Source organism: Melanostigma gelatinosum (genome assembly GCF_949748355.1).
Source record: "Melanostigma gelatinosum genome assembly, chromosome: 2".
NCBI classification, from domain to species: domain Eukaryota; kingdom Metazoa; phylum Chordata; class Actinopteri; order Perciformes; family Zoarcidae; genus Melanostigma; species Melanostigma gelatinosum.
In genome coordinates this window covers 25,390,345-25,408,412 of record NC_136635.1, presented here as the reverse complement: position 1 = coordinate 25,408,412, position 18,068 = coordinate 25,390,345, and the positions used below count along the sequence as shown (strand labels likewise).

Sequence of the window (18,068 nt, the reverse complement as noted above, 5' to 3'; positions counted from 1 at the left end):
CACATCTCTGCCTGAGCCTGCCATCATCTTCAGCCTTTTCCCCTTGTTCTGTTCTGTCATACGTTTGTGCAGATTTTTTATTTTTTTTTCAGCTTGAGCCACTTGTGTAGTTGCCATGTTCATGTGCCTGTACATCAGTGAGCATCTGCTCTTTCAACAAGGTCCCCGTGGCCTCAAATGTCAGAGCAAGCAGCTGCCAGACAAGTGCATTGTGCAGCAGGCTTGTGTTTCGCCTCCTCCCATCCCTCCACTTCTTGTTCTGTGATGTTAACTGTGATCGAAAGTAAGTAGGCAGCAGCAAGTGAGGGAGAGATGAGGGGAAGGGTCGCTGCTTTCTACAGACTTGGACTCCTGTAGTTTGGAGGAGTACTGTTGTTGCTGTTGCTCGGGGCCTGGCTGTTCTCCAGGGCTTTAGGGGCAGGTGGGGGGGGAGATGTTCTGTTGTGCATTAGGTAAGGCTTCTTCTGCCCTCTTGTGTGAAAGGCCACTACAATGGGAAGCCATTTGAAGCATGTCCATGTTGTAGTCCATGAACTATCGGGCATCAGGGGACAAACTGCGTGTGCACATTTATCCATATGTGTCTCAGTGTGTGTGTGTGTGTGTGTGTGTGTGTGTGTGTGTGTGTACATGTACATGCACAAGTCTGAATTTGCTTGTATATGCTCTTATATACCTTTTATGTGTCTGCATTGGCAGTGTAACATTTTAGACAATGTGGATCCCCTTGGTGCACTTCACAGTACATGTGGTGCTACACAATGACAGAGGACGCCTGAATCCGACTAGATGTGGGCTTGTTGCACGCCTGTGTGTTTGTATGTATGTGTGTGTGTGTGTGTGTATGAGCGAGTAGTCGCAGGATGGGAGCAGTGAGGCGGAAGAGATGGAGGGCGAAGAGACAGGCAGGTACCCCCCAGGAGGTGCCTGGGGGGCAGTGGGCCAGGGGTAGCCCCTCCAGCTTCCCCCCCAGCACACTCTGCTCTGCTCTCAGACACTTCTATTGATTTGTTCAGCAGATATGACCACAGGTTAGCTGCTCTGCTAAGTACTGCTCTTTTCACCTCCCTTTGCCTGCAAACAAGGCTGGACACAGGCTGCATTTGATGTCGGGTGATGTTGTATTCCTTGGCATTACATTTTCTAGCCATGCTACCTATAGACCCCCTCCCTGGCACAGAGGATGTATGGTGTATATTATTTCCATGTAACCATCAGGGGGCACTGTTAGACTCACTCCTGCCCTGTTAACGACCCAACCGGCACCTGGCATACCTCTCCATTGTCGGTTCCTGAGGCTGTAGGAAGCCACGAGTTCACTGCTTTGGCAGGTCTACAAGCTGTGAGAAAAAAGGCCCTTTAGAGTAGCTGTCAATCAATCCACCGCCTTCATCACAGGATCCCAGAAAGCAGAAATTCTGTGTTAAATCAAGCCTAAAGTGGATTAGTCCACACGGCAACTTGAATTGTGCCTGTATTTGCTATTTGTGATCAACATGTGTAGCGAAGTGTAAAGTTTGAACCTGACAGATGTAGATGGAAGCCAAAGCAACTCTTGATCAGCTTAAGACAGTTCATCTCATTGCCAAGCTCTTATGTGATCAGCAGTCAGTCGGCAGCACCTCTGTGCTGGCTGACAGGTGGATGAATAGCGTCTTCAAAAGTCCTCATTGGTGACACATTAACATGAGCCGAGCTTCCTGAAGTACTCAGGACATTTTTAGCTGTCACAGGTGGCAGATGAGATGAAGCTACTATGCTGCTCTGCTTGTTTCATAACAAAACCCAACTCATGTTGAGAAGAAAATTGCCACCTGCTTGACATCTATTAAAAGATGTTTCTGAGATTTGAGGGAGGGTTGTTGTAACATGCCTTGTATTATTAATTAAAACAACCTCCTCTGAGTCATCATGAGCTTCTCATGTGGCCGACGACAGAACAGGTGTTAAGGTGAAACAATGAGCAGTAAAAAAAAAAAAAAGGAACACCGCAAAGGGTGTGGGTGGAACACAACTTCCCACGCTTTAGTTGCATGCAAATATGTCCTTCCAAGACACTGCGACATACTTCATCATTATTAATGAGGAAGCTGCAGTGTAGGACAGCACAATACCAAGTCGTCATATTCTTGTTCTTTCTTCTTGCACATAGTCACATGTCATTTATCATGCCAGACTTGTTAGTGTGTGCTAAACTGCTGTTCTCATGGGTGAGAAATGGAGGCTATTACCAGCCATAAGAATTAAAATGCGTTCCAGGCTGAGGGCTACCTGCACGATGTGACTGAATGGGACGCGCGTCTTAAAATATATCAATAGTTTTGAATGGTCATATTTCAGACGTCACGTATTCTTGCAATGCAATGACAAAAGTGTAATTTTACTTTTCACTAACTTTCTCAGTGCGGTGTGCAGTATACCTCTTATACCTCAATGTTATACACATGTAAGTTGGTCGCCATCTCGTGTTTCACACCGAAGTACGGTTGCATGTCAAGAAGTAACCAACGCATGGGTCAAATGGCATTACAGAAAGAACAGACATTCATCAGACCCGTGGAATCTTACGTGTTGTTAACTACCGTTTACTGTTTGAGAGCGTCGTCAAACAGGAAAATCAAACTATGCCTGTTTGCTATAAATGGTAGATTCATTGACGTACGTTTCTTACAGAAGTAATATAGGCAACATCAGCTGTGCCCAAAGTGCGTCAACAAAACTATTAATACGTCAAACAAATACAGATAAACAGGATATAATGAAAGAAGCAGACAAGTTAACCAACAGGGATACGATTGACACATGCAGTTAAGGGATATTGGCACATTTTTTGAAATGGCATGAGACCTTATCTAACCCCTTTTTAAGAACCTATGTTTAAGAACCTATGTTTAAGAATGATTGATTGATTGGCACACAAAGAAGTACTGGTACATTTCGACATTCCACCCCTCTCCGGGCTCCAAGGCCTTCGTGGCTTCTGCTGTTTTGCTAGCTACCAATACCACTTACCTGCAACATGAACGGGGAGGACAGGGACTAATTGCTGGGACATAATGTACCCAACTGTGGGGTGTGCAGTTGTCTGGGCCTGGTCCAAGCCCTGTTTATCTCAACCTCTGTTGGCAGTCATACACACTCCACACACGCTATGCTCTGATTTAACCAGAGGCAAAGTCCCCGCCAACCCCCACTCTCACTCATCAAAGATTCATAAAGGCAAGGTTCTCAATGATTTCCTGTCTCTTCCCGTATTCACAGCTTGTTGTCCTCACCCTCCCTGTCTCCTGCCAGTCAGGCAGCGGAAGTCAGGCAGAATTACGGCTGAAGTGGCCGCTGGCTTCCAGAGAGTGTGTGCGTATGTGTGTGTGTATCAGTATTTGTGTACAGGGTTCGTACGGTCATGGAAAACCTGGAAAAGTCATGGAATTTTAAAATGGTGATTTCCAGGCCTGGAAAAGTCATGGAAAAAACATAAAATCCCAAATGTTTTGGAAAAGTCATGGAAATTTGTTATATTCATATTTTCATGTCGTTAATTTGCGCTGAGTTGCCAGCCAGCGTTTCTCAGATTGGAGTGAGACGAGGAGAAAATGTGATGTGGTGATCATCGCAATAGAACATCTTTGATGTGACGTGTCAAGTCTTGGCCAATCAGCGTTTAGATGTCTACAGCGTCTTTCCCTCCTTTAAAGTTTAAGTTACATTATGTCCGCTACCGTTCAGACTTGCTGGGTTAAGTCAACGTCCACTGCATGCGGAACTTTGTCGACTGTTAACGTTCGTCATTATCGCGATTTAGAAGGAAAACACGTAACGTGATGAAACGTGCAGCCCCCCCCCCCCGGATTCCGGTTCAGTTCATGCGGTCAGTCGTTAACGTTAAACCGGAACACCGGCGCATCTGGTTGCACGTTGTTTGTTTTAACTCAAAGTAGATTGAGATGATTTCGTGGTCAGAATAACTTTCATGACCACGAAACATGAGGCCCAGATACCGATGAGATGATGAGGTCAGAGAGCTTCAGGGAGAGGAGGCTGTGTGTAGCGCAGCTTGACGCGGGGCTGAGCTGTGAGTGGAGCTGGGCCTGGATAAAGGTGGAGGTCTAAACAGACGTGAGTACAGCTTACTGCTGTCACAGTATTTTAAATACATTGATAAGGCAGGGTATGCTAAATGCAGCCTCTGCTCCAAGGAGATGAACGACAGCAACACAGGCTCACATGTCCTCTCATCACACTGTACACACTGTGATGACCACAGCCAGTGGACTAACAGTCCCAACAGTCCCACGTTGCTCCTAAGAACCCTGAAGTAATGAGGGTTAAGGTTCCTGTACCTTCATTTAAGCGGGTTGCTAATGCAGAGGTGTGTATAGATCACAGCTATTATTTTACTCTTGATAAGCTACCTCAGCCAGAGTAGATTATCATTTTCATTTAAATAATTGAACTGGATTGAATGCATATTAATTGCAAATAGAAGATAGGCCACAATTCCAACAGCTTTGCAGTAACAGTGGAAGTTAATATTACAATAAAAACTTTGCACTACAAAAGGGAAAGCAATATGTGCACTAGCTGGATGCTACTACCTACTAAAGCTCTTATTGATGTGTTATGAATGCCTGTCAACCAGAGTATATTTATAAATGTTTATTCTTTTAATCAAACTATTGTCTCTCATTCGTTTGTATCATTTAAGGTATACTGTATGCTTTGGAATTCTCATTGTTTTAAATACTACATTTTCTCACTTTTTCATACACCGAGATTTCACAAAATGTTTGGTCATGGAAATTTGGTTTAAAGTCATGGAAATCCATTGGTCAAAATGTGTATGAACCCTGTATGTAGTTTTGGGGGTATTTGCTTGCACTGTTAGGTGTGTTGCTGTGGTGCGACACAGGGGTTGGACACGGGCAAGAGGGCGAGGGCACGAATGCACAGTGACATGTCGATGTTGTACCAAAAAATGTTAGAAGCCCCCATGTAGGCAAAGGAGTCAGGCCCCACCCGCTCCTCTCTTCCCCTCATGCACTCCTTCCGCCGTTCTTTGTCTTCCGCCCCAACCCTTGAGCCCTGTGCGTCGTGACAGCTTCCACACTGGATCTAAAACGAGCTCCTTCAGAGCCCCAGTCACCAGGCCCAGGGCACACCATCTGTAGCCCTCGGAGTCCTTCCGTGTGTGTGTGTGTGTGTGTGTGTGTGTGTGTGTGTGTGTGTGTGTGACTACGTAAGTGTGTGTTTACCTCCTTATTTATGTGTGTGTCCGTTTGCGTGCAGGCTTACAAGCATGGGTGTGTGTGTGTGTGTGTGTGTGTGTCTGCGAACCCAAACCACCGTGCCTCAGCCTGTTAGTCTTGCTACTTACCAGGCTTAGCCAGATGAGGGCCACTCAGCCCGGATCTAATTCCTTCGACTCTGGCAGCACTTCACTGCCGGCTCTTTTTGCCTCTCAAGTGTGCATCTGTGACCTTGGCTGACATCGGAGGGTGTTAAACTGTGGACTTGGAGATGTGGCCACAGCGATTGAGTTGTAAGCTAGTTTTTGGATCGGCGCTTCCACACGGCCATCTGTGCTTCTTACGGGGCTCAGGAAGAGGTTATCCCTCTCTTCCTCCCCACAGCTGACCCTGGATCAGCAGTAAATGCAGAGACTTTAGTGGGAAGCATCCTCTCTGGGTGAGGCAGTGCAGAGCCGGGGAGTTTGTGCAGTGAAAAATCATTAAGAGGGGAAACTAATGAAGAGTTGATCCCTGTTACAACTTCATCTGTAATCCCTCTGTTACATTGTGCCAAGCTTGTGCTTGATGTCTTCTTGCTGTCATTTTGTGACCCCTGTCACCTTTTCTCTTTGATGTCTGTTTGACTCCCATCACTATATGAACAACGACTGTGTCTCTATAGACAAAAGGTTGTGTTCCACGCAACACAGCCCTTGGTTATGACAGCAGCGCGATCATTTCACAAAGCCCTGATATTGTCACTACAAACACCACACTATTAAGTACCAGTTAGACCACAAACAGCTTGTCTTTCAACACCCAGAACAACATTCAGTGAATGATTTGCGCACACACCTACAAAAACAGACTCGTCTTCATAGGCAGGTACATATGTACTCACACACCCTCACACCCACACACACACACACACTATTATTCTGCGTTCCCTGGCTCGCTGTGTGCACTCCCTGCATCCTGTTTGGTGCAGCGCCTCAGGGCCGAGCCTGGCTGCTCTTCCAAAGAAATTGCTGGCTGTTCGCCGTGTTTTAAATGCAGAGGCCCTTTAATTACACTATTTACTTAATAGGGTGAAACAAAACTCGTGTTCACGCAGCAGGAGCACCAGGTGATGTAGAAGTTCAAACACCTGGCGGAAAGCACTCCGCTGGCATGGACACACATGTACACACCCTACATTGCTGCGCGACAAATACAATAGCCCTCTGTCAGGCTTTGATGACAAGCTGCACTGAGTTTCTGACTTGAATGAGTGAGTTGAATGAGTTGAATGAGTTCTTTCCGTTCTGTAAATAGAATTGGTAGTTTTAGTTGTTGACTTATTGAGGATGCCCATGTGGGAATGTAAACATCTTCTATGTTTGTCCATTCAAAGCTTAAGTTCAAAAAAGAAACCAGCTAAAATTGAACTAAAAGTGCAAAGTCCTGCCAAAAGAAGCAATCATGACAATTTGCAAATTAGATTTGACTTGATATTTCATGTCTGAAGGTGCAAAGGTTTGTCCGATAGTGGCACCAGAAGAAAGAAAAGAAGAAGACTCAAGTGATTAGACTGTCAAAAGAGTACATTCTCCGTCAGTGCAAGCTGGGATATCTATCTGTTCATGCAAGAAATGAAAGTATCAGATCATAGTTACGTGCTTCATCTTTTGTCTAGCGTACACATAAAAACATCACGATGAACAAATGTTCCGTTTTTCTTTTTGTTTTTACAAGAATGTCTCCTCTGTGCTCACGGTCATATTATAGCCACGCCTGGATCTGCCCAATTAATGGGGTTTGAGATTGATGGCTGTTTCAGTAGGGCGTGTCTCCTGTCACTGGTTTGCTTAGCCTATTGTGTGATCTCATCATGACAAGGGATGTCAACAATGAGGTGACCTTTTGTATGCCGCTTGAACAATCTCATATTTATTCAAAGAATGACACCCACAAAGACTTGACTGTTTTCACGCTTTATTTAAAAGGGAACAGCGCATTCAGTGTCTCTCTCTCTCTCGCTCTTGTATGCAGTTACATGTTTCTGGAACCCAATATCTGTTGTGCAACAGTTTAAAACTTCTATCTCACAGTTTCGCTTTACAAAAAGGCTTCAGAACATAACACCACATCCCCCGGAGCTAGAGAAGGATGACTTGTAACCAGGCAATTGAAGTTACAAAAGACTATAATTAGCTGGACCCGCTTGACCCCGCCATTGTCACCTGAAGACAGGTGGGAAATATGCCCACGTTGAATCGACCTTATCATGTGACCGGGGTCAGGTGTCGTCCAACGGCTCAGCTGTATAGTCGAGGCGAGCCTCATCCATCACCAGCTTTATTGCACCATTCAGATGATGCCCACAAGGCACTGACGCTTGGCCAGGAGGGGGGGGGGGGGCATGCGATGGATGGATGGGATGAGGGTTCAAAATGATCGTTTTTCAAGAAAACTCTTAGAACAAGTTTTCACAGCAACGGTTTGCCATCGCCCTGGAAAAACTAAGACTTAGTGCTCCCAACGCCACAGTAACCCTCTTCCTGATTCCCTAACAGCAGATTTACGGCCTTTCAAAGCCGAGCCGTGAAAAAGTGCAATCCACTCGCAGGCTTGTAACCTCCTTACCCTCGCCATCAAGTCCTCTTATTGCTCCATTTTCTCTCCTGGGCTTTATGAATAAACAGCGTCATCAGGAAAAACTTCAGTGTCTCTTTAGAACCAGCTCTAATTCGTTTTGCCTGTGTATATATCAAAATGTTTCACTGTGGTATTTGGCCATGTGTGGCTCATTTGCGGCGATGATGGAGAGGGTTGTTTTGTTGAGCTCGGCGGCCGTCCCTACTTAGTGTTGTCTTTGGGGTGTTACTGGCAGGGCCGAGAGTAAACGTTTGTATTTTTTCACTTTTCCTTCAAGCCAGCTGCTTCTGTTGAGCTAGCCTGTAGCCTGGCACAGGTGGCTGGTAGGCCAAAAGCCGCAGCAACCCTCATTCCTCCCCAGTCAGCCTGGAGCATAGACACACACACACACTCTCTCAGATGCACACATATACATATGCTCTCTGACTCGCTCTCTCTGACTCTTTCTCTGTCTCCAACACACACACACGGATCCAGAGCCTCAGGGGGTGATCTGTCTCTCCGCCCTTGTCGGAAGAGTAAACGGCCAGGAGGGTCCTATCTGTTTGTCCTTTTCCTGCCTCTTTTTTTATTAGAACCTGATTGCATTTTAACAATAGTTGTCTGCTCGTAAATTTTGAGCCTGTGTTGACATTAGGCCACATTCCATCCCATTGCCTGAGGAGAAGAGGGAGCAGGCCAGGGTGTTTGGTAATTTGTTACGCTGTTAAGCACCTAATGGACGTCCACCTGGTTTTTGAGAGCAGTAGCTGTAGTTCAGGGGCTCGCCTCCTTTGCACTTCCAGACTGCAATAGTGTTTTATTGCCTCCAATTATGAAGGCTATTTAGAGGCTACCTGGCTTTGTGTGTGTTTTCCTGTTACATCTGGTTCACCCTGCTCTAGACGGGGCAGCCAGCCAGGCCACATCAAACACTCTGTGCAGGTACGATGCACCTTCTCCGCTTCGGCTGTGGACTCCCAACTCTTTGTACAGTACACGCACTCGACGCAAACTCAAGGCCCTGCATTCCAAACGGGCTGGAGATGCCGTTAATTCGACTTATTTGTTTCATGTGGTTTAATGAGCAGCCTGGACTGCAGCTGGCACGAGGGACTCCTCACGGGCCCACCCAAAGGTACCCGTGCTCCCTGGCAGAATCATTGTTCCCAGCAGCAGTAGAGCCATTGTGGCACGTGGGGAAGAGTGTTGAACGCACCACGCTGCACCCACCTCTTTGCAGAAACTGCCTCCCCCCATTGCTAATGTATTTTTGTGTGGTTTCCACAAGCATTAATTAAAGGGAAAAGGAGTGCATCAGATGTTCGTTTTATTAGCCTAGGCTCCTTAGAGAGAATCAAAATGAAAGGAACATATGTCATGCATTTGATGACGCCCCCACCCTTCGCTCTGTTTCTCTCTCCACAATTGCCCACCTCACATACTCACAAAGTGTACAGTCAGCAGCTGTCTGCAGACACAATAGCATTTGATTGATCCTGAGGAAACGGTTAAGACGCCGCCCTGCCCACGCTTGCTTGCTGGCTGGCTGGCTGGCTGGCTGGCTGGCTCACATTCTGCACCACTTTACACTTTAACGCTGAATGTGGCAGTGATTGGGATAATGGGAGTTTGGGATGGTGGGTGGGGATCTGAGGCTCTGTTCAGGCTCTAATGAGGACAGCCCAGAGAGTTCACAGGACCCTTGGAGTCATGGGTGGTGTAGGTTGAGATCCAACGCTCGACACTTCACAGGTCGGGGCTTGTTCTTAATGTCTCCCTGTTGCATTGCCCTCTGCATGACATCACCAATATCTTGCACAACACGGTAAGAAGATACATGATATGCAAAGACAGATGTGCTCAATCACTCATTTCTTACACAACACTGCACAGATACTGAACGTACATGGATAATACACTTTCTTTCCTCTTCCTGCAATGTGAACGCATGCCTTACCTTCAGGGGGAAGGCTGATTTATGAGACGCATGCCTGTTTTTTCATGACTTGTTTGATTGCATTCTCAGCTATCGGGCACTCAGGTTGCCAAGGCCATAAAACTTCACACCTGCACAGGTTTGCTTTAGAGTCAGATGGTGCGCAGGCAGAGCACGAGGAAGCAGGTGACCTGAGGTATTCTGCTCCCTTTGATCAGCACAGACGCATTAACATGGATGATTGATTGATGGCCTGTTCACTTTAACACGGGCTTTATTATTTGGTCAGGTGTCGCTAATGCGTAGGGCATGGCACATATTTTGAAGATGTTGCAATGCATGCAATGTTCATCACGTAAACAAGAGCCATGTCCAACTCATCTTTTGTCTTTTTTATCTTCTCTTTTTCTGTATTTTGCAGATAGCTGTTGCCAAATACGTTGTCTATCAAGTAAAAGTTTTCGTCTTTGAATTTGACTGTAAATATCTTATTCGTACGTTTCATTTTCTAATGTCCATTGAAATATTTACTATATATATATATATAACTATTTTTATAAGATACATTTGTAAGGTGGACTGAGTGGATATTTATTCACAGGACTGGATTTGATTAATCCCCAACCTAAAACCTCCCAATACTTTTGTTTAAGGTACTAATGTTATATTTCATACAAAACTTCCAAATGACACATTTTACTTATTGTTGCAACGGAACGGTCATTTGCTTGGCCCTCACATAAAAAGATCAAGTTTAGAAAGGATATCTGCGCCTCAGTATATTCCTTCCATCAGCGTGGTGTGACGCCACCCTTTTCCTAAAATGAGGTCCTGAGTCAAGCAGCCCAAGCTGTCTAATCCCCTGTGGTTACAAATGACCCCCCTGTAGCAATAATGCAATAAGCGTTGTCTCCTATCTACGTTTTCAGGGTTCTTTTTCACCCGGCCTGACACAATTGTGCATCTATCAGTGTAATTGCAAGAGTCGGAAGCACTGATGTTGTCTATTAGGCGGATTTCCATCCTGTTAAGAGCAGAGGGCCTTTTAATGTATGGCCCTGCTTGAGTGAACTGCTACACAATTACACAGCGGCCAGAGATCGAGTGGGCTGATGATGCTGACGGCTGAGATGGCGGTGATGGCAACGATGATATTGGACCACCTTGCACTCTTCTAACAAGCCTTTCAGAGAGCGACTAAGAGTGAAACAACAAAGTGAAACCGAGTTTAATCATCTTATTTACTCTCTCTCTCTCTCTCTTTCCCCCACCCTTCTCTTCCTCTCCCTCTCCTTCAACCAACCGTGGAGCAGGGGGGGGGGGGTTAAGGGGTAAGGAAATCGATGAGGAGCGCATTACAGTAAAACGTATTGATTAGGAGACCTGCGAGCAGTGTGTTGGTTGCGGAGATGGTGGAATGATGCAATGCTTAAAGGAATTTATCCTTTGACTTTTACATTAACCTTTTATTGACTGCTTTGCCTGTCCATAATTAACACTCACTTTAGCTAAAGTGGTTAGTTTGAGCGCAAAGGGGGGGGCTCCGGACCTTATTGCAGCGAGGGCCGTGGAGCTCCCGCCCCAGCCGCAGGTTCAAGTGCACTGCGCTGCGCGGACGGAAAGGCCTCTGTGGAATAGAGGCGATAGAATGCTAGATACCTTTCACATTAGCATACCATTTGAGCGGGGGCCTGCCAGGCTATAAGGTTTCAGGGCAAATTGAAATGAGTGATTGTGTTGCCAATCTCTCTTGACCGAGCGCCAGATGGGATAGTTAGGCCCATATCTGTCTGGGGTTAATCCATTGGAACAGCCTGGACTCACAAACACATTCGCTGCCCCCCCCCCCCTTCCCTACGAAGCTCTTTGTCTTTGACCTTAACTTTAAGGTGGGCTGCTCTGCCATGGGAAAGTCTTGTTTGTACGCCACTGTGGCTTAAGCTGAATTTCTAGCAAGAGCCCTGGAGAGCTTAAGGCACCTCGCTCGATATTGACTTTTTGTTTGGTTCCATTTTAGCAGTCAAGGGACGGTGCGCTGTGAACAGTGGTAGACTGTGTAAAAGTGTGTGCTGAATTACATACACTATATTATCTTTGATAGTGTTCCAGTCTTGATATATTTTATGTCTTTGGTAACCCAGGAGCTTTCTATTTGCAAGCTAATGTTGCAAGATCCCATGTCAGATAAATGCAGCAGCTCTCATGAAGTTGGGCTGGTCAGGGTTTTTACGGCATGTTGCCTTTCAGAAGGAGCCAGGGCAGCAGGAAAGAAGCCGAGTGTTTTCTCTCATAGCTCTACTGCATGAATACTTAATCAGACCAAATCAAAGGCCTGTGGTGTCCTCAAGCTGATGTCAGCAGCACCACACAGTGTGACTGGGTGCTGTCTGGGTCAGTTTTTCTCTCTCTCCTGCACACTCTGTAGATATGTATGCCAGCCATGTCCTCCTCCTCCTCCTTCTCTGAAGTGGCGCTTCCTTTAATTCGCACCCTAAATAAATGATGAGAACATTTAAACACACGGCTCGTCGCAAAGCCCCAAGGTCGCCTAATCGTATTATTTATGAAGTGATGTGCTACATAATGGTACTTAGTGCATGTTAACAGATGCTATTATCAGGCGCTGATCCAGGGCGCAGAAGATATATTGGAACAGTGGCTGTTAATGCTGCTCCTCACCACTGTAATGCAGCAGCTCTTTAAAGGGCTAACCGCACCAAAATGCAGCACTTAGGCCGAGAGCCAGTCGAACATTAAGTGGCTCCGGTGAAAATATATAACCACAAATTGTGGCAGCCCCCGGCTGTCCCCTGACAACTTTAACATCCCCTCATCCATCCATAACCGGCCATCGTATCCTTCTCTTCGGCTCTCTGTGCCTTCCCCATCCCCTTCTGTAGTCACTGGCCACAAGGTGGTGGTGGTCGTGTGTGTGTGTGTGTGTGGAGGTTGTTTGAGGTTCTTTAGGGTGTGGATGGGGTAAAGGAATATGATAGGACCAGACCCTGGTATCATGACTGAGTGGGGGCTAGAAATGGCCTTGTGGCTCTAGAAGGAAATCTTAGCCCACCACACACTACACACACACAAATGCCATCCTCCTCCTCCTCTCCCTCTTTCACCTCCAGGTCAGGGGTCACTCATCTGTCAAGAGGCAGAGGGAGGGCAGATTTACAATGACAGCGGAGAGCAACACCAAGTCACCGCAGTAAATATTTACACTGGTCAGACAAAAGATGTGGCTGAGGTCTGTGGGGGTTCCAAGCACTGTAGAAATTACAACTAACCCCAGATTATGAATCATGTGAAAATAACGGCGTGACGTGAAAAAGGGCTGGATTTGTCGTTGATTGCAACGACAGAGAGCGATGTTCTTCTGAAAGCATCGTGGCGTGTGTGGAGTAGTATGAATGGGACATTAATCACAATGCATGATATCGTGATTTCTCCTCGGCTTGATACTTTCCTGATGCATCAGTGTCTCCCTATCGCTTAGCTGAAGCGTTTGGACAAATAAATTCCAGTGTCCTTTGTGCACACCTCTCACACAGACACACTTACTCTGTCATATCCTGGAGGTTTTAATTGAGGCCAGTGTTATTAGCGGTCATAAAAAGGAGAGGAAACACACAAGCCGACTGCTTCCTGGTCAAACACACATTACCCGCTGTGTGTTTAGGGAGGAGTTAACACACACACACACATATCATTGACTTAACAACTTGACATATCTGGGGTCGACCGCTTTAAAGGCCCCATCAGTCAATACAGGAGATCCCGAAAGAAAGATTCCTCTTCTTCTTCGCCCGCTACAATCCCTCTGCTATCAACGGGCACGACTTCCTGTCGAATGAAGAAAGTTGCAATTACAGACGGATGAAGAAACGTAACTCTTGATGATTTGAGAAGTGCCCACATCTCACAAAAGGAGAAGCGCCGGTAGAAAGTTTAACGAGCAACCTGAGACGTGTGCCCTATTGCTGGTGAGTGTCTACCAGTTGGTTTTGATGGGAGGGAGGAGTTAATGGGTGCGCTTGTTTCCTGTGTCCTGTCGCCTCAGGTGCCACTCAAGTCTGGCGCAGACATTACCCCCTCAGGAGGCCCCAGTGGACCGGCCCTTCTGGGGTGTGGATGACCCCAACATGCCGCTGCCCTTTGATCTGGCTGACATCATCAACAGAGTGGAGTCACTGCTCTGGAGGTGGGCCCGAGATGTTGAAGTGGGGGAAATTTGAGTTGTATGTACACGTTGTATACATACAACTCGTTTACTTGTTACTCATCTGTGATTAAATGTATTTATTGTTTTTATTTTCACGTAAATTCACACAGCCGCATGGGTGTTGGTGTGATTATTTACAGACCAATGCATGGTTCGAGAGGCGATGAAGAGTCAAGTAAGATAGATAGTATTTTGCATGTTGCGCATGAAGCAACAAATGCTGAAAACAACATTACAATATCACTTTTTCAGCATTGGGAGCTGCCCAAGGCAGACGTTTGTCCTGGCCTTGACCACTTCAACAGCTGCTTTCACACATATTTTACATGCACACTCTACAATATGCTCAGCAAGTCCTTTCACAGACTCCAATAGTAGATGTATTCAGTAGCATTGGTGTTTGGAGTGGCACAATACATTACGCTTGCTGAAGTTCAATAATGTCGGTCTTCCTATTGATCAATCATAAAAGTATCCTGGGCCCCTCTAGACCTGCGTTAAGGCATTTCAACCACTCGTTGTCTCAGAGCAAGCCTTTGAATGGCCAACATATCAACTCAACTGAGCTTCTGTCAATATATTAAGGTCACAATTACATCGCAGCGTGAAGGTAACCTCACCGGAGGCCTGATGTCCAATCATAACATCTATGTTTTTGTCTTTTTCAACAGGATGTGAAGGATGGATAGAGGAAGTGAGAAGGGAAAACCCACCAGCTTCTGTGAATGCCCCCCCCCCCCCCCACACACATCAGCTGAGAGGACAGACACCTCTGTTGTGATTCCACCAAGATTGATTTTGTTTCGATTGGTTCTTCTGCTCCACCCCGCCCCCCCCCATCCACCCCCCCCCCCCCCCCTACTCCACTGACCCCAGCATCTCAGCCACCCCTGCTTGGAGTTGGCTTGACGGAAACCCAGACCACCGCAATAGAACCAGAATAGTGCTTCAGTAACATGCCAACAACGCGAGCTTAGCGACGAGCTACTAGTGTCACGATGGTCTGACCAAACATAACAATAGCGGAACCTGCATTTGAGTGTTAGCATACATTGTGTAACTATTTATTATTTCAGTGTATTCTGTCACTTAATCTCATGTAACCCAGACATGCTTTTATCAATAACTCATCGTCAGTATTTACAGTGCACACATATATGCTTTCTATTCGTCACAGTGTTATAATGCAGTATACAATAGTACACATTGCTCACATAGTATTTCATTCTTCACTTGTATATTGTATATTGTATTTTATTGTGTTCAGAAATAGAATGAACCTGAATCGACCAAAGAAAGATTATTGGAAGAAAGTCATGAATGTCACCCAATGGAGAGTGTGAAGAATGTGCTGTTCAGTGTTTTACGACGTGATTGTGTGCTTGTGCCATGCGACAGCCTGTGTGTGTGTGTGTGTGTGTGTGTGTGTGTGTGTGTGTGTGTGTGAGCCTGTAGGCAGCCTGCCAGTTTGTTCTTGAAGATATGCATATGGAGAAACAGAGGCCAGCAGCGGGGCCCCTGCGCCTCTGCTCCGATGAAAGGCAACACTGATAGAATGACCCGGAACACAACCGCCATTTCTCATAATTACAGCTGTTCAATCGCTTTTAATTACTCTTAAAGTGTGTAGAGCACCACATTCCCCTGTAATGCTGCAGGCCATCGGAGAAAGCGAGAGAAAGATCCCGGCGCTTCTGACAAAATCCACTTTCAAAACAGCTAAGAAGGGGGCTGACGTCACAGCAGTGTAGAAGCCCTACTTGTTTGATTCCTTTTCTCTATCTCGCTCATGATGAAGTAGAGACGCTGTTTGCTATTAAAAATGCAGAATGCTTTTTTTTTTTTTTTACTTCTGAAGTTTCCAAGACGTTAATGGTTGCCAAACGCTGTTCTTCTTGCTTCTTCTTTTGCAGCGCCTCTCTTGTTTGTTGTTGTCAGAGATTTGTTTGTAGATCGGCAGTAGCGTTGACTTGTTTGAATCACTCTGTGCTCCCTGTGCCACAGCTTGTCTGTCTGAAGCAATAGGAATGGCAGTAAATAAAAAGAAACAGTCATTTATCCAACAACCTGCGTCCCTCTGTTCTCTGTGTGCTTTTGTCCACTATTATGTTTTAATTCCTGGTGGATAACACGCTTACGACAGGTACAGAAGTTTCTTCTGACTTGCATGCGTGTGTGTTTCAGATTAGACGTTGACTGGTTGTATTTCTCCTCCATTTTTGACCTGACCTTAAACCGAGGCAAGCCATGCAAGCGTGTGTCTGCTTGCTCTCCCTCTGTGGTGTAGTTGAGTTACTGTGTCCTTCGACTCTCTGTCTCCCTCAAGATAAAGAGGAACAGTACTTGCATGCAAAGTAGGCCAAAAAAGAATCCCTAACATTTGAATGAAGTTGCCGTGAGTGCAAGAAGGGTCAAGTTCACTGCACCAGGACAATTCACAGTGCCAGTCGCAAATACAAATACCATCCATCCATTATCTTTCACCGCTTATCCTGTTCCAGGGTCACAGGGGGGCTGGAGAGGATCCCAGCTGACATAGGGCGACGGCAGGGTACACCCTGGACCTGGACAGGACTTTTACGGTGCTGACATATATAGACTGACAACCATTCACGCTCGCATCCAAACAACGTTTGGTTTGAAAGCAGAAACAAATATTCGATATACTTATCGGATGAATTGCTGTAATTTTGGTGATCCCATAACTTTTAATTGATGTCACAAACCGGGGCCGTAACGTCAACCAAGAGCCACGTGGGTGTCTCAGGGCGGAGACAGAGCCAGTAACATGCGCTCCAAGTGGGTTTTTAAAAGAGCACCGGCACATAATGTTGCTGGTGTTGCCGTTTTATCGATGAACCTTCTCCATGCCCACTGCTAATGCCTGGAAGAAAGTAGGCACACAAACCAAGTAACAGGTCGACGGGGCGTGGAGGGGTTGTCACATTCAGCACCATCATTAGGTGAAGGATTTCATGTGTCCAATACTGTGATGAATAAATACTAATGAGAAAACTAATGACATTCCCTTCGTGTTGGAAACTAAACATGCTGAAGCAGCAGCAATGGTAACTTGTTAATGTGGGTATGTTGGCATGCTGATGTTACCATTTGGATCCAAGCGCTGCTGTACCTAAGTGCAGCTATGGCTGTAGACTCGTCTAGATACAAAGGTAATGGAAGCACAAACACTGTTGCATGAATTGTGGACTTTTTGTCTTTTCAGCCCGCTGCCAGCGTTCTGTTTTCTCTCAACTTCACAGGAACCGGCTGGATTAGCAGACCAAACAGCTTCTATGACGGATTGATTGATGGGTTGATTGATTGAGTGATGTCACCGTCGGTGTTGAAGTGATGGCTAATGTTCTGTATGTGTCTCCGAAACCTCAACTCTACACCCCCTTCCAACAGTGGGCCGCCATCCCACAGGTCACCCATGTTAACCACTTCCTGTAGTGGCTGAGTGACTGAGTGATGGATGAGCGCGGAGCCCTCTCCCCTCGGGGGCAGACTGGAAAAGGGCCCCACTTGAAGAGACAATTACACAGCTCTGGTGAGAGCCACAGGTATGCATTGTTCTGACCGGGGTCAGCCAACCAGCCAAGCCACCCTCAATTAGGCCAACAATAGGTGCAGCGACAGATAAAATAACCAGGTGTGTGGTGGGGAAAGGTATCGGTTTGGGGTCATATCCAAGTCAAATGTTTCGGTGTGTGGCTATAAAGCCTGAGTTGATTGTAGTGCACTTTGATGAAATCAGCAAATGGATCGAAATCCAAATTGTTTTTATATCCAATTTGTAAAGAAGGAGCAACAAACGCAACATATTTATTATGTTATTTTGGTGAATGATGACTATCAAAGTCCACAGAAGACATTTTTATTTTATGTTTAGAATGGAGTAAATCTGACCTCAAGCCTAATGTCGTACAATGCTGTATATTAGGATTGCATAACCTGGACTAGCTTTTTTGACCCGCTTGGTGCATTCTTCTGACTTTGTACAAAACACGCAACAGTATTTGTGTTGCGTGTCTACGAGAATGAATACATGTGTAAAGTT

General features: G+C 46.0%; 1 protein-coding gene across 1 annotated transcript in view; it reads left to right on the top strand.

Moving 5' to 3' along the window:
• The window catches only part of fto (FTO alpha-ketoglutarate dependent dioxygenase), a 115,158-nt gene extending 99,087 nt beyond the window's left edge, over positions 1 to 16,071 (top strand). The window contains exons 9-10 of the mRNA XM_079288608.1: positions 13,844 to 13,984; positions 14,677 to 16,071. Coding sequence (XP_079144734.1) covers positions 13,844 to 13,984; positions 14,677 to 14,683 — 148 coding nt within the window. The 3' untranslated portion in view covers positions 14,684 to 16,071. The remainder of the gene's footprint in view (positions 1 to 13,843; positions 13,985 to 14,676) is intronic.
• The last annotated feature ends 1,997 nt before the right edge of the window (positions 16,072 to 18,068 follow it).